General features: G+C 45.2%; 1 protein-coding gene across 2 annotated transcripts in view; it reads left to right on the forward strand.

The window, feature by feature from the left end:
- LOC106611463 (phosphofurin acidic cluster sorting protein 2) overlaps positions 1–16,411 on the forward strand; it is a 127,134-nt gene continuing 110,723 nt past the window's right edge. For both annotated transcript variants that reach the window (XM_014211677.3, XM_014211678.3), the window contains exon 1: positions 1–1,282. In XM_014211677.3, the coding sequence (XP_014067152.1) occupies positions 1,167–1,282 (116 nt within the window). In that variant the 5' untranslated portion in view covers positions 1–1,166. The remainder of the gene's footprint in view (positions 1,283–16,411) is intronic.

The raw sequence follows: 16,411 nt of genomic DNA on the forward strand, positions 1-16,411 counted from the left end.
TAGTTCCAACAGTGCAGTAGTATCTTAACAATTCACAACAATACACACATCTCAAAGTAAAATAATGGAATTAAGAAATAAATATTAGGACAAGCAATGTCGGAAGTGGCATTAACTAGAATACAATGTATACATATGAAATTAGTAAAGCAGTATGTAAACATTATTAAAGTGACCAGTGTTCCATGTCTATGTACATAGGGCAGCAGCCTCTAAGGTGCAGGGTTGAGAACACCATCCAAATTATGAGTAACTTCACCATATTCAATGAATGTTTGTTTTTTATACCTATCTACCAATAGGTGCCCTCCCTCAGCAAGGCATTGGAAAACCTCCCTGGTCTTTGTGGTTGAATCTGTGTTTGAAATTCACTGCTCGACTGAGGGACCTTACAGATAATTGTATGTGTGGGGTTACAGAGATGAGGTAGTCATTCAAAAATCATGTTAAACACTATTTATTGCACGCAGAGTGAGTCCATGCAACTTATGTGACTTGTCAAGTACCTTTTTTACTCCTGAACTTATTTAGGCTTACCATAATAAAGGGGTTGAACACCTATTGACTCAAGACATTTAAACTTGACATTTTCTGCAAAAATGTTGAACAATATAATCCCACTTTGACATTATGGGGTATTGTGTGTAGATGGGTGATAAAAAAAAAAAAAAGAATCTCAACACAACAAAATGTGGAAAAAGTCAATGGGTGTGAATACTTTCTGAAGGCTCTGCACATTAAATTATACATTCTCTTGACATATGTTTTGCATGTAGGTTGGACAGAGCGCGCAGTGCAAGGACATTGTATACATGCAACTGAGCCAGCTTGTACCCAAACTGAACGAGAATGTGTCCATGGCATTGCCAGCAATGACGTTATTTCCTGGGGGTGGCAGTGTGGGCATGGTACTGCAGGTCTTAGCGAGCAGTGCACACGAGTCCTCCATGGAAACAAGCGAGGAGACAGGAGGAGCAGTTCGTATGGAACAAACCTCTGCGTCGACTCCCCCCGTTGTACCAACTTAACCGCATGAATAATTCATTAAACTTGCTAATAACGCACATTAAAACAAAGACATATTTTATTCATATAGCTATCATTTTTTTGTTTTTTTTTGTACCGCCTCGGCTCGTGTGGACGTTTAGCCAGCCTCATAACGAACCATGGCGGAGCGAAGTGGCCGGATGAATCTTGGTGGAGGAGGTCTCAACAGACCCGTTCCTATGAACCTGTTCGCCACATGGGAAATAGATGGATCTTCCCCGAGTTGCATCCCGAGGTAAGCCCTTATTCTTTGTGCCCCGCTGCATCAAGACTTTGTGAGACTTGTTAGTGCCACAGGCAAGCAGACAGTTTGCGCTGATGATAGCTACGTTGTAGTAATACAGCTGCTGAGCTGCAGTGGGGTCAGTATTATCGCCTAAGAACAACCAACCCATTGCAATGACTGTCATGTAGCTACTATGGGAATCTGACTATTTTCGACATTGACTATCTCAAAACGTTTCTTCCAGAGATGGATAACTTAGCTAACCACTGCAGTACTCTATCTGCCAAAGTTTAGGCAGTGCTAGTTCTCTATATGGAGACAACCTGGACTCACGGGGTAGACGTAACAGTAAACAAAATCGGTTGTGTCCAATTTAGTATGATATATTACGTTTGGTATGATATTAATTTGTGGATGTCCTTCATCCATTTCGTATGGTATGTTACGAATTGTAATTCGTATGATGTAACATTACAATTCGTAGGATATGTTACAAATTGCAATTCATACATTATTTTATGAATTTACTATAAGTATGTTGTGTTAAGTATGCCAATGTGTTGTGGCTACTGTTAGGTAGGTGGCTAATATTAGGTAGGGTAGGGGTTAGGGTTAAGAGTTAGGGGAAGGTTTAGCTAACATGCTAAGTAGTTGCAAAGTTGTAAATTAGCTAAAACGCTAAAGTTATCTGTGATGAGATTCGAACGCGCATCCTAGATGTAAGCGTTTTACGGCCACCCCTTACACCCGACTTACCACCCTCCTTTTGTTTTAGCCTTATTAAATAACCTTCTGTCTTAGGTAATTGTACCAGCATTCAATCCGGATTTTTCGTTTACCGTGTTACGTCTAGTGTATGAGACCAGGCTGAGGGAGACACTAACCTTGGACAAGGACCGATGAGTTCCCCCCTAATGCCAACAGCAGTGATTGATGGACTGACATCCATAGCATAGCAATGAAACTATATTGGTGGTGCTTATAAATCTGACATATTCAAAATCAGTCGGCTTTTGTAAGTGCCACCCAATGGATTTTTTTTCATGTTTTGGATGCCCTCATCTCCTTTTCTGACCTGTTATAAAGTGCCAAGGACGATGTCCACATCTGGAAATGGTCACCTGTGGCTAGCAAGTAATAACATGTTTTCATGTTTGGTTGGCATGACAACGACCATATGGTTGGCATGACAACGACCATATGACTTGGCTATTCTTTACCTCTTGTGGTTGTTGTCATGCCAATCATGAAAACATCTTCTGAAGAGAAAATCAGATGTTATTTAGGGTTGCCTATCCTGGGGGTGAAAGTGATGTCTGCCTAGTTCAACCAGGCTCATGCTGGTAGCCCACTGGAGGGACAAGACAGACCTACGGAGACAGCCAGTATTGCACAAAGCAATCTGGACACAATTTGTGGTGTTTGCATCAAGGGAGAACATAGAAAATAGATTTTCTGATTTCTTTCTTGAGCCACCTTACTGTATCATAGACCTAGTCCAATGACAGAACAGTAATATAGACCTAGTCCAATGGCAGAACAGTAATATAGACCTAGTCCAATGGCAGAACAGTAATATAGACCTAGTCCAATGACAGAACAGTAATATAGACCTAGTCCAATGACAGAACAGTAATATAGACCTAGTCCAATGGCTGAGCTGAATCTAAACATTCTAACAAACAGAATTATGTAGCAGAAATCTCTTGAACACTGTCGGCGTCCCAGATGCCACACTAACTATTCCCTACACAGTGTGCTACTTTTGACCTGAGCTTGACCAGTGCCCTGTAGGCTTTGGTGAAAAGTACTTATAGGGTGCACTAGATAGGGAATAGGGTGCACTAGATAGGGAATAGGGTGCCATTTGAGATGCATGCTCTCTCGACAGCTTGTTTCTCTGAGGAAGCTGGAAGACTTTCAGCAACACTTGGCCCAAGAAGCTGTTTGGTCATGTCATGGCTTGATACAGGCAGGCCTGCTACACACTAAAGTAGGTCAACGTTTAGATCGCTCTCAGAGTAGCAGCTGATCATAGTGAATAAGGACACGGGATCTGATCCTAGAGGCTTTCTGAATACGGGCCCTTGTCCTGTATTCTAATTACTTACAGTACATTATTCCCCCGTGTGGGCTGAAATATACTTGTAAAGCCTTGGCATCATTTTCAGAGATCATTCTTGAGAATCTGAGGCGGCAGGTAACCTAGTGGTTAGAGTGTTGGGCCAGTAACCGAAAGGTTGCTAGATCGAATCCCCGAGCTGACAAGGTAAAAATCTGTTGTTCTTCCCCTGAACAAGGCAGTTAATCCACTGTTCCCTGGTAGGCCGTCATTGAAAATAAGAATTTGTTCTTAACTGACTTGCCTAGTTAAATAAAAGTAAAATAAAGTTCTGTGGGCAGGACGTCTGTTTTTACAGCCTTTGTAAAGGGCATTTCCATGGGAACGGAATTACGCTTTGACTCAGATCTTTCACTTTAAAATGTCTGCCGAACAAAAAGTGTAACATACAACTCTATGCATAAGGACTACTTTGAACAATGTACAACCCGGAAAATGTCACAAAAACACATTATACTGGAAGAACAGTGCAGATGCAATGTTTGGTAACAAGAATTACAGTTAAATCTCCCTCAGTGTTTTTATGCGACCACATTTTCCAAAAACTCTGTTAAATATCTAAGATGTTGGCAGAAAGAATGGGGTGTTAGCTATGACATCACACCTTGAGTATGAAAACATCTCTTTTGGTGATTGAACTACAGTAAGGGAAGTGGATTTATACCCGCTAAGGGAATTACATTATGTGTAATGTGTATTTATTATGGATCCCCATTAGTTCCTGCCAAGGCAGCAGCTACTCTTCCTGGGGTTTACTATGGATCCCCATTAGTTCCTGCCAAGGCAGCATCTACTCTTCCTGGGGTTTATTATGGATCCCCATTAGTTCCTGCCAAGGCAGCAGCTACTCTTCCTGGGGTTTATTATGGATCCCCATTAGTTCCTGCCAAGGCAGCAGCTACTCTTCCTGGGGTTTATTATGGATCTCCATTAGTTCCTGCCAAGGCAGCAGCTACTCTTCCTGAGGTTTATTATGGATCTCCATTAGTTCCTTCCAAGGCAGCAGCTACTCTTCCTGAGGTTTATTATGGATCTCCATTTGTTCCTGCCAAGGCAGCAGCTACTCTTCCTGGGGTTTATTATGGATCTCCATTAGTTCCTGCCAAGGCAGCAGCTACTCTTCCTGAGGTTTATTATGGATCTCCATTAGTTCCTGCCAAGGCAGCAGCTACTCTTCCTGAGGTTTATTATGGATCTCCATTTGTTCCTGCCAAGGCAGCAGCTACTCTTCCTGAGGTTTATTATGGATCTCCATTTGTTCCTGCCAAGGCAGCAGCTACTCTTTCTGGGGTTTATTATGGATCTCCATTAGTTCCAGCCAAGGCAGCAGCTACTCTTCCTGGGGTTAATTATGGATCCCCATTAGTTCCTGCCAAGGCAGCAGCTACTCTTCCTGGGGTTTATTATGGATCCCCATTAGTTCCTGCCAAGGCAGCAGCTGCTCTTCCTGGGGTTTATTATGGAGCCACATTAGTTCCTGCCAAGGCAGCAGCTACTCTTCCTGGGGTTTATTATGGATCCACATTAGTTCCTGCCAAGGCAGCAGCTACTCTTCCTGGGGATTATTATGGAGCCACATTAGTTCCTGCCAAGGCAGCAGCTACACTTCCTGGGGTCCAGCAAAATGATTTCACAACAGATTTCACAACACATTAAGTGTGGTCCCTCAGGCCATTACTCTACTACCACATATCTATAACACAAAATACATGCGTAGGTGTGTGTGGAGTGCGTGTGCTAATGTGTGTGTGTGTGTCTCTTCACAGTCCCCGCTGTTCCATAAGGCGTATTTTGTATCTGTTTTAAATATGATTCTCCTGCTTGCGTCAGTTACATTTACGTCATTTTGTAGACGCTCTTATCCAGAGCGACTTACAAATTGTGGAATAGAGTTCCATGTGGCCATGGTTCTACCTAGTACTGTACTCTACTGTTCTCTAATGTACTGTGCTCTACTGTTCTCTACTGTACTGTGCTCTACTGTTCTCTACTGTACTGTACTCTACTGTTCTCTAATGTATTGTGCTCTACTGTTCTCTAATGTACTGTGCTCTACTGTTCTCTAATGTATTGTGCTCTACTGTTCTCTAATGTACTGTGCTCTAATGTACTGTACTGTGCTCTGCTGTGCTGTCCAAACTTGTGAAACATAGACATCTATGATTGGTTAAGATTTGGTCCAGTCAGGGCGGACTGAACAAATTTCAATTACTTTTCAAAGTCCATGGACATCCGGTGCTCAGTGGTGAGGATGCTGGTTCAATTAAATGGAAAGAGGGTAGGTGCAAGGGGTCATGCTAGGTGTCCATAAGGAGAGAGAAGAGGGAGGGGTTGTCCAGACTGTTTTCTTCCTTGGACCACCAGACAATATCATTTTATTTTATATAACTAGGCAAGTCAGTTAAGAACAAATTCTTATTTACAATGTTCTCTAACACCCTTTTTCCATTTGTTTGACCAGAAATTAAAATCTTTGCTTATTCCAAATTTTTGGTTATGGAAAATGGTTGAAAACTGCCTTTCATTTGACACTGAATTTGACATGCTTCTATAAACCATAAGATTCCAAGATGGCGTAGCAGTTCAGACGTCCTTGACCCTCCTCTTGTCGTGTCCCGTGTATATACACTGCTCAAAAAAATAAAGGGAACACTTAAACAACACATCCTAGATCTGAATGAAAGAAATAATCTTATTAAATACTTTTTTCTTTACATAGTTGAATGTGCTGACAACAAAAATCACACAAAAATAATCAATGGAAATCCAATTTATCAACCCATGGAGGTCTGGATTTGGAGTCACACTCAAAATTAAAGTGGAAAACCACACTACAGGCTGATCCAACTTTGATGTAATGTCCTTAAAACAAGTCAAAATGAGGCTCAGTAGTGTGTGTGGCCCACACGTGCCTGTATAACCTCCCTACAACACCTGGGCATGCTCCTGATGAGGTGGCGGATGGTCTCCTGAGGGATCTCCTCCCAGACCTGGACTAAAGCATCAGCCAACTCCTGGACAGTCTGTGGTGCAACGTGGCGTTGGTGGATGGAGCGAGACATGATGTCCCAGATGTGCTCAATTGGATTCAGCTCTGGGGAACGGGCGGGCCAGTCCATAGCATCAATGCCTTCCTCTTGCAGGAACTGCTGACACACTCCAGCCACATGAGGTCTAGCATTGTCTAGCATTAGGAGGAACCCAGGGCCAACCGCACCAGCATATGGTCTCACAAGGGGTCTGAGGATCTCATCTCGGTACCTAATGGCAGTCAGGCTACCTCTGGCGAGCACATGGAGGGCTGTGCGGCCCCCCCAAAGAAATGCCACCCCACACCATGACTGACCCACCGCCAAACCGGTCATGCTGGAGGATGTTGCAGGCAGCAGAACATTCTCCACGGCGTCTCCAGACTCTGTCACGTCTGTCACGGGCTCAGTGTGAACCTGCTTTCATCTGAAATCTACAACAGAAGCTAGCCAGAGGTTAGCCATTTTCACTGGCTATCGTTGGAGTTCAGCTAGCCACGGTTAGCTGTCCTCAGCTATCCATTAGCTCGAAAAGCTATCGCCAGTTTTTGTACAGCGCGACTCAGACCAGAGCATACCGGACCTATTCTCTCTCCTTTCCCCGGATTTCTACCGCAGGCTCTGGACATTTACACCTGGATCTTGCAGCTAACTAGCTGCTACCTGAGTGACTATTGGCAACGTCGGTCCCGGAATTAACACACATTATTCCGGTGCTAGCCAGCTGAAGAGTTCCGTCAGCCACACTTTGGCTTTTCCTGAGCTAGCCAGTTGAAGTGTCTCCTGGGCTACAATCACCTATCCTGACCCATCGGGCCTTCACGACTGGACCACCGACGTTATCTGCCCGAGGGAGTTATCCAACTGGCCCCTCCGTCGCGACGTAACCTGATCGCCCATCTGCGGCCCACTAATCGTTATCTGTCTTATCGGCTGCGATCTGAATAGGTCTATCGGACACTTTTCTTGGGCCACTATAACGAACTATTTTGCCAACTTGGACTGGTCCCCCCTTCCACACGGAACCCCACTAACCCACAGACGGAAACGCACGAGGTGGCTAAAAACAGACCTCCCTCCATCTTGCACCAGCTTGCTACCTATGGCCCGGCTAGCTGTCTGAATCTCACTGGACCCTTTGATCACTCGGCTAAGCATGCCTCTCCTTAATGTCAATATGCCATGTCCATTGCTGTTCTGGTTAGTGTTTATTGGCTTATTTCACTGTAGAGCCTCTAGCCCTGCTCATTATACCTTATCCAACCTCTCAGTTCCTCCACCCACACATGCTATGACATCTTCTGGTTTCAATGATGTTTCTAGAGACAATATCTCTCTCATAATCACTAAATGCCTAGGTTTACCTCCTCTGTATTCACATCCCACCATACCTTTGTCTGTACATTATACCTTGAAGCTATTTTATCGCCCCCAGAAACCTGCTCCTTTTTCTCTCTATTCTGGACGTCACAGATGACCAATTCTTATAGCTTTTATCCGTACCCTCATACTCATTCTTCTCTGCTCCTCTGGGGATGTAGAGGTGAATCCAGGCCCTGCAGTGCCTGGCTCCACTCCTACTCCCCAGGCGCTCTCTTTTGATGACTTCTGTAACCGTAACAGCCTTGGTTTCATGCATGTTAACATTAGAAGCCTCCTCCCTAAGTTTGTTTTATTCACTGCTTTAGCACACTCTGCCAACCCAGATGTCCTAGCTGTGTCTGAATCTTGGCTTAGGAAGTCCACCAAAAACTGAAATCTTCATCCCTAACTACAACATTTTCAGACAAGATAGAACGACCAAAGGGGGCGGTGTTGCAATCTACTGCAGAGATAGCCTGCAGAGTTCTGTCCTGCTATCCAGGTCTGTACCCAAACAATTTGAACTTCTACTTTTAAAAATCCGTCTCTCACCGTTGCCGCCTGCTATAGACCCCCCTCGGCCCCTAGCTGTGCTCTGGACACCATATGTGAACTGATTGTCCCCCATCTATCTTCAGAGCTCGTGCTACTAGGTGACCTAAACTGGGACATGCTTAACACCCCAGCCTTCCTACAATCCAAGCTTGATGCCCTCAATCTCACACAAATTATTAATGAACCCACCAGGTACAACCCCAAAGCCGCAAACACTGGCACCCTCATAGATATCATCCTAACCAACGTGCCCTCTAAATACACCTCTGCTGTTTTCAACCAAGATCTCAGCGATCACTGCCTCATTGCCTCCACCCGTAATGGGTCAGCGGTCAAACGACCTCCACTCATCACTGTCAAACGCTCCCTGAAAGATTTCAGCGAGCAAGCCTTTCTAATCGACCTGGCCCTGGTATCCTGGAAGGATATTGACCTCATCCTGTCAGTAGAGGATGCCTGGTTATTTTTTTTAAATGCCTTCCTCACCATCTTAAATAAGCGTTCAAACAGAAATTTGCTTCCTGCAACTCAAACTCGAAAAAGTTCTGTGACATTGTAAAGTCCATGGAGAATAAGAACACCTCCTCCCAACTGCCCACTGCACTGAGGATAGGAAACTCTGTCACCACCGATAAGCCCACTATAATTGAGAATTTCAATAAGCATTTTTCTACGGCTGGCCATCCTTTCCACCTAACTACCCCTACTGCATTCAACAGCACTGCACCCCCCACAGCTACTCGCCCAAGCCTCCCCCATTTCTCCTTCTCCCAAATCCATTCAGCTGATGTTCTGAAAGAGCTGCAAAATCTGGACCCCTACAAATCAGCTGGGCTTGACAATCTGGACCCTTTCTTTCTAAAATTATCTGCCGAAATTATTGCAACCCCTATTACTAGCCTGTTCAACCTCTCTTTCGTGTCGTCTGAGATTCCCATAGATTGGAAAGCAGCTGCTGTCATCCCCCTCATAAGGAGGTGACACTCTTGACCCAAATTGCTACAGACCTATATCCATCCTACCCTGCCATTCTAAGGTCTTCGAAAGCCAAGTCAACAAACAGATTACCGACAATTTCGAATCACACCGCACCCTCTCCGCTATGCAATCTGGTTTCAGAGCTGGTCATGGGTGCACCTCAGCCACGCTCAAGGTCCTAAACGACATCGTAACCGCCATCGATAAGAAACAATACTGTGCTGCCGTATTCATTGACCTGGCCAAAGCTTTTGACTCTGTTAACCTCTCTAGGGTATGTGGGATGAAATCGTCCCACCTACTCAACAGCCAGTGGAATCCCATGGCGTGATATTCAAATACCGTAGAAATGCTATTACTTCAATTTCTCAAACATATGACTATTTTACACCATTTTAAAGACAAGACTCTCGTTAATCTAACCACACTGTCCGATTTCAAAAAGGCTTTACAACGAAAGCAAAGCATTAGATTATGTCAGCAGAGTACCCAGCCAGAAATAATCAGACACCCATTTTTCAAGCTAGCATATAATGTCACATAAACCCAAACCAGCAGCACTAACCTTTGATGATCTTCATCAGATGACACTCCTAGGACATTATGTTATACAATACATGCATGTTTGGTTCAATCAAGTTCATATTTATATCAAAAACCAGCTTTTTACATTAGCATGTGACGTTCAGAACTAGCATACTTCCGGTGAATTTACAAAATTACTCACGATAAACGTTCACAAAAAACATAACAATTATTTTAAGAATTATAGATACAGAACTCCTTTATGCAATCGCTATGTTCGATTTTAAAATAGCTTTTCGGCAAAAGCACATTTTGCAATATTCTGAGTAGATAGCTCGCCATCATGGGCTAGCTATTTTGACACCCACCAAGTTTGGCACTCACCAAACTCAGATTTACTATAAGAAAAATTGGATTACTTTTGCTGTTCTTCGTCAGAATGCACTCCCAGGACTTCTACTTCAATAACAAATGTTGGTTTGGTTCAAAATAATCCATAGTTATGTTCAAATATCCTCTGTTTTGTTCGTGCGTTCAAGACACTATCCGAAGGGTAACGAAGGGTGACGCGCCGGTGCGTATCGTGACAAAAAAATTCTAAATATTCCATTACCCTACTTTGAAGCATGTCAAACGCTGTTTAAAATCAATTTTTAGGCGATTTTTCTCGTAAAAAAAGCGATAATATTCCGACCGGGAAACCCTGTTTTCGTTCAAAGACTAAAAATCTAAAATGGACTCTTCTCGTGCGCGCGCGCGCCAGTCTCATTGTTCTCAGATCGACCACTTACTAAATGCGCTACTGTTTTTCAGCCATGGCCTGCAAAGTCATCATTCAACGTTCTGCCGCCTTCTGAGAGCCTATGGGAGCCGTAGGAAGTGTCACGTTACAGCAGAGATCCTCAGTTTTCAATAAAGAGAGTGTAGAAGGCCAAGAAATGGTCAGAGAGGGCACTTCCTGTAAGGAATCTTCTCAGGTTTTTGCCTGCCATATGAGTTCTGTTATACTCACAGACACCATTCAAACAGTTTTAGAATCTTTAGGGTGTTTTCTATCCAAATCAAACAATTATATGCATATTCTAGTTTCTGGGCAGTAGTAATAACCAGATGAAACGGGTCGTTTTTTATCCGGCCGTGCAAATACTGCCCCCTACCTTAGAGAGGTTAATCACCACATCCTCATCGGCAGACTCAGTAGCCTTGGTTTCTCAAACGATTGCGTCGCCTGGTTCACCAACTACTTCTCTGATAGAGTTCAGTGTGTCAAATCGGAGGGCCTGCTGTCCGGACCTCTGGCAGTCTCTATGGTGGTACCACAGGGTTCAATTCTTGGGCCAACTCTTTTCTCTGTATACATCAATGATTTCGCTCTTGCTGCTGGTGAATCTCTGATCCACCTCTACGCAGACAACACCATTCTGTATACCTCTGGCCCTTCTTTGGACACTGTGTTAACAACCCTCCAGACGAGCTTCAATGCCATACAACTCTCCTTCCGTGGTCTCCAACTGCTCCTAAATACAAGTAAAACTAAATGCATGCTCTTCAACCGATCGCTGCCTGCACCTGCCCGCCTGTCCAGCATCACTTCTCTGGACGGTTCTGACTTAGAATTTGTGGACAACCACAAATACCTAGGTGTCTGGTTAGACTGTAAACTCTCCTTCCAGACACACATCAATCATCTCCAATCCAAAGTTAAATCTAGAATTGGCTTCCTATTTCGCAACAAAGCATCCTTCACTCATGCTGCCAAACATACCCTCGTAAAACTGACCATCCTACCAATCCTCGACTTCGGCGATGTCATTTACAAAATAGCCTCCAATACCCTACTCAACAAGCTGGATGCAGTCTATCACAGTGCCATCCGTTTTGTCACCAAAGCCCCATATACTACCCACCACTGCGACCTGTACGCTCTCGTTGGCTGGCCTTCGCTTCATAATCGTCGCCAAACACATTGGCTCCAGGTCATCTACAAGACACTGCTAGGTAAAGTCCCCCCTTATCTCCGCTCACTGGTCACCATAGCAGCACCCACCTGTAGCACGCGCTCCAGCAGGTATATCTCTCTGGTCACCCCTAAAACCAACTCCTCCTTTGGTCATCTCTCCTTCCAGTTCTCTGCTGCCAATGACTGGAACGAACTACAAAAATCTCTGAAACTGGAAACACTTATCTCCCTCACTAGCTTTAAGCACCAGCTATCAGAGCAGCTCCCAGATCACTGCACCTGTACATAGCCCATCTATAATTTAGCCCAAACTACTACCTCTTCCCCTACTGTATTTATTTATTTAATTTATTTTGCTCCTTTGCACCATATTAATACTTTTTTAACTTTGAACTTTCTTCAAATAACAAATCTAGCATTCCAGTGTTTTACTTGCTATACTTTACTTACTTTGCCACCATGGCCTTTTTTGCCATTACCTCCCTTATCTCACATAATTTGCTCACATTGTATATAGTCTTATTTTTTTTCTACTGTATCATTGATTGTATGTTGTTTTACTCCATGTGTAACTCTGTGTTTTTGTATGTTGTCGAACTGCTTTGCTTTATCTTGGCCAGGTCGCAATTGTAAATGAGAACTTGTTCTCAACTTGCCTACCTGGTTAAATAAAGGTGAAATAAATTAATAAAAAATAAACTTCACGTTGGTGTTGATGGGTCCTTTCACATGGAAATGATCTCAAGTTGACCTCCCTTTTGGTCTGTCCTCTCCTGGTGTTGTCAAATACAAAGACTACTTAGGCATACAGATTGAGGCCTGTTAAACTGGTTCATTGTGAATTGAACTGCCACTCAGTACTTTCCTTTTCCTGTGGTGCACCAGTGTGGCTCTGTATTGATCCACGTCCCTTATGTTGGATTCTTCATCCCAGCTTCTGCTTCTGCTCCGTCCCAATTGGCACCCTAAACCCTACATAGTGCACTACTTTTGACCAGTGCCCTATGGACCCTAGTTAACAGTTTTTCATTATATAGGGTTTAGGGGGTCATTTGGGAGGTAGCTTAGCCCTGCATTCCCATTTAGAAACCTGTCCAACCACTGAGGTGGGAAATTGTTACCCCTGAAATAACTGTTGAACGTGGGGTCAGTGGTATTATAACTGTTGAATGTAGGGTCAGTGGTATTATAACTGTTGAACGTAGGGTCAGTGGTATTATAACTGTTGAACGTAGGGTCAGTGGTATTATAACTGTTGAACGTAGGGTCAGTGGTATTATAACTGTTGAACGTAGGGTCAGTGGTATTATAACTGTTGAACGTAGGGTCGGTGGTATTATAACTGTTGAACGTAGGGTCGGTAGTATCACATTAGGGTGCCGTTTGGGACGCAGACAGACTCATGTTTTTATTTATTGACAGTTAGTTTCAGAGGCAACAGTTATGCTCTGCAGCCTGTAACCCCGTGTTGCTAAAACAAGAGCAGAGAGGAGAACGTGAACCAGCCAGGTTGTGTTTTGGGCTAAACACGGGTCTTCCATTCCCCTCTGCCCCTCGGGCTGGGGTGTATTCATTAGGAACCAAACGGGCTGGAGGCCTGGTGTGTATTCATTAGGAACCAAACGGGCTGGAGGTCTGGGGTGTATTCATTAGGAACCAAACGGGCTGGAGGCCTGGGGTGTATTCACTAGGAACCAAACGGGCTGTAGGCCTGGGGTGTATTCACTAGGAACCAAACGGGCTGGAGGCCTGGGGTGTATTCATTAGCAACCAAACGGGCTGGAGGCCTGGGGTGTATTCACTAGGAACCAAACGGGCTGGAGGCCTGGGGTGTATTCACTAGGAACCAAACAGGCTGGAGGCCTGGGGTGTATTCACTAGGAACCAAACGAAAGCAAACAGAAGCAAAGGAAATGGGGAGGGACCTACCTGAATTTGTCCAATAGAAACTCGTTTTCGTTGCAAACCTTTTCCGTTTGTAGTAAACGGGTTCCGTCGCAAAACGTTTCGCTACGGTGTGGACTAATGAATACACCACTAGAGCTGCTGTTGGAGTTTTCCCTTACATGTATATACTGTATATACTGTACACTGAACAAAACTATAAATCAACATGTAAATTGTTGGTCCCATGTTTCATGAGCTGAAATAAAAGATCCCAGAAATGTTCCATACGCACAAAAAGTTTATTTCTCTCAAATGTTGTGCACAAATTTGTTTACATCCCTGTTAGTGAGCATTTCTCCTTTACCAAGATAATCCATCCACCTGACAGGTGTGGCATATCAAGAAGCTGATTAAACAGCATGATCATTATACAGGTGCACCTTGCGCTGGGGACAATAAAAGGCCACTTTAAAAATGTGCAGTTATGGCTCAAGTTTTGAGGGAGCGTGCAAATGGCATGCTGACTGCAGGAATGTCCACCAGAGCTGTTGCCAGATAATTTAATGTTAATTTCTCTACCTTAAGCCGCCTCCAACGTTGTTTTAGAGAATATGGCAGTATACCGGCCTCACAATCACAGACCATGTGTAACCATGCCAGCCCAGGACCTCCACATCCGGCTTCTTCACCTGCGGGATCGGTGGAGGTGGAGGTGGGTTGAGACAGACAGGGCAGGGGTTGAGGGAGGGTAAGAGTGCTGAAATGTCACTTTAGCTTCGTCCCAAAAGGCACCCTATTCCCTATGTAGTGCACTACTTTTGACCAGAGCCCATGGGCCAAACAACATGGCTACCTCCCTGGTAGTAGTGCACTAAGTAGGGAATAGGGTTCCATTTGGGAAGCAGCTGTTGAGTCCCGGTTGGCTGAACACTCAGCTCTTTGTCCCCTTGCCTGCAGCTCTCTGGATGATGCTCCCGCGCACCAACCACAGGCACAGCACAGCACGATGCTGCACCAACCACACTTCACAGACCACACAGCACCATGCTGCATCGACCACACTTCACAGACCACACAGCACCATGCTGCACCGACCACACTTCACAGACCACACAGCACCATGCTGCACCGACCACACTTCACAGACCACACAGCACCATGCTGCACCGACCACACTTCAGACCACACAGCACCATGCTGCACCGACCACACTTCACAGACCACACAGCACCATGCTGCACCGACCACACTTCACAGACCACACCACATCGACAGAGCCCTGACCTCAACCCTATTGAACACCTTTGGGATGAATTGGAACGCCGACTGAGAGCCAGGCCTAATCTCCCAACATCAGTACCTGACCTCACGAATACTCTTGTGGCTGAATGGAAGCAAGTCCCCGCAGCAATGTTCCAACATCTAGTGGAAAGCCTTCCCAGAAGACTGGAGGCTGTTATAGCAGCAAAGGGGGAACCAACTCCATATTAATGCCCATGATTTTGGAATGAGATGTTCGACGAGCAGGTGTCCACATCCTGTAATTTTTGTAATTCAGTGACTCAGTGTTCTAGGCCGACTAAATCATGTCTGTTGGCTAAGGGTTTAGGATCTCTGACAGGGTTTAGGATCTCTGACAGGGTTTAGGATCTCTGACAGGGTTTAGGGCTGGTCACTGTTGTCAGTATTGACAGTGGGCTGGTCAGTGTGCTGGTCAGTGTGCTGGTCAGTGGGCTGGTCAGTGTGCTGGTCAGTGTTGTCAGTGTTGTCAGTGTGCTGGTCAGTGTTGTCAGTGGGCTGGTCAGTGTTGTCAGTGTGCTGGTCAGTGTTGTCAGTGTGCTGGTCAGTGTTGTCAGTGTGCTGGTCAGTGTTGTCAGTGTGCTGGTCAGTGTTGTCAGTGGGCTGGTCAGTGTTGTCAGTGTTGTCAGTGGGCTGGTCAGTGTTGTCAGTGTTGTCAGTGGGCTGGTCAGTGTTGTCAGTGTGCTGGTCAGTGTTGTCAGTGTGCTGGTCAGTGTTGTCAGTGGGCTGGTCAGTGTTGTCAGTGGGCTGGTCAGTGTTGTCAGTGGGCTGGTCAGTGTTGTCAGTGGGCTGGTCAGTGTTGTCAGTGGGCTGGTCAGTGTTGTCAGTGGGCTGGTCAGTGTTGTCAGTGGGCTGGTCAGTGTTGTCAGTGGGCTGGTCAGTGTTGTCAGTGGGCTGGTCAGTGTTGTCAGTGTGCTGGTCAGTGTTGTCAGTGTGCTGGTCAGTGTACTGGTCAGTGTTGTCAGTGTGCTGGTCAGTGTTGTCAGTGTGCTGGTCAGTGTTGTCAGTGTTGTCAGTGTGCTGGTCAGTGTTGTCAGTGTTGGTCAGTGGGCTGGTCAGTGTTGTCAGTGGGCTGGTCAGTGTTGTCAGTGTGCTGGCAGGGGCGGTCAGGGTCGGGCTGGTCAGTGTTGTCAGTGTGCTGGTCAGTGTTGTCAGTGTGCTGGTCAGTGTTGTCAGTGTTGTCAGTGGGCTGGTCAGTGTTGTCAGTGTGCTGGTCAGTGTTGTCAGTGTGCTGGTCAGTGTACTGGTCAGTGTGGTCAGTGTGCTGGTCAGTGTTGTCAGTGTGCTGGTCAGTGTTGTCAGTGGGCTGGTCAGTGTGGTCAGTGTGCTGGTCAGTGTTGTCAGTGTGCTGGTCAGTGTTGTCAGTGTGCTGGTCAGTGTTGTCAGTGTTGTCAGTGTTGTCAGTGGGCTGGTCAGTGTTG

Source organism: Salmo salar, chromosome 09, assembly GCF_965601325.2.
Source record: "Salmo salar chromosome 09, fSalSal1, whole genome shotgun sequence".
NCBI lineage: Eukaryota > Metazoa > Chordata > Actinopteri > Salmoniformes > Salmonidae > Salmo > Salmo salar.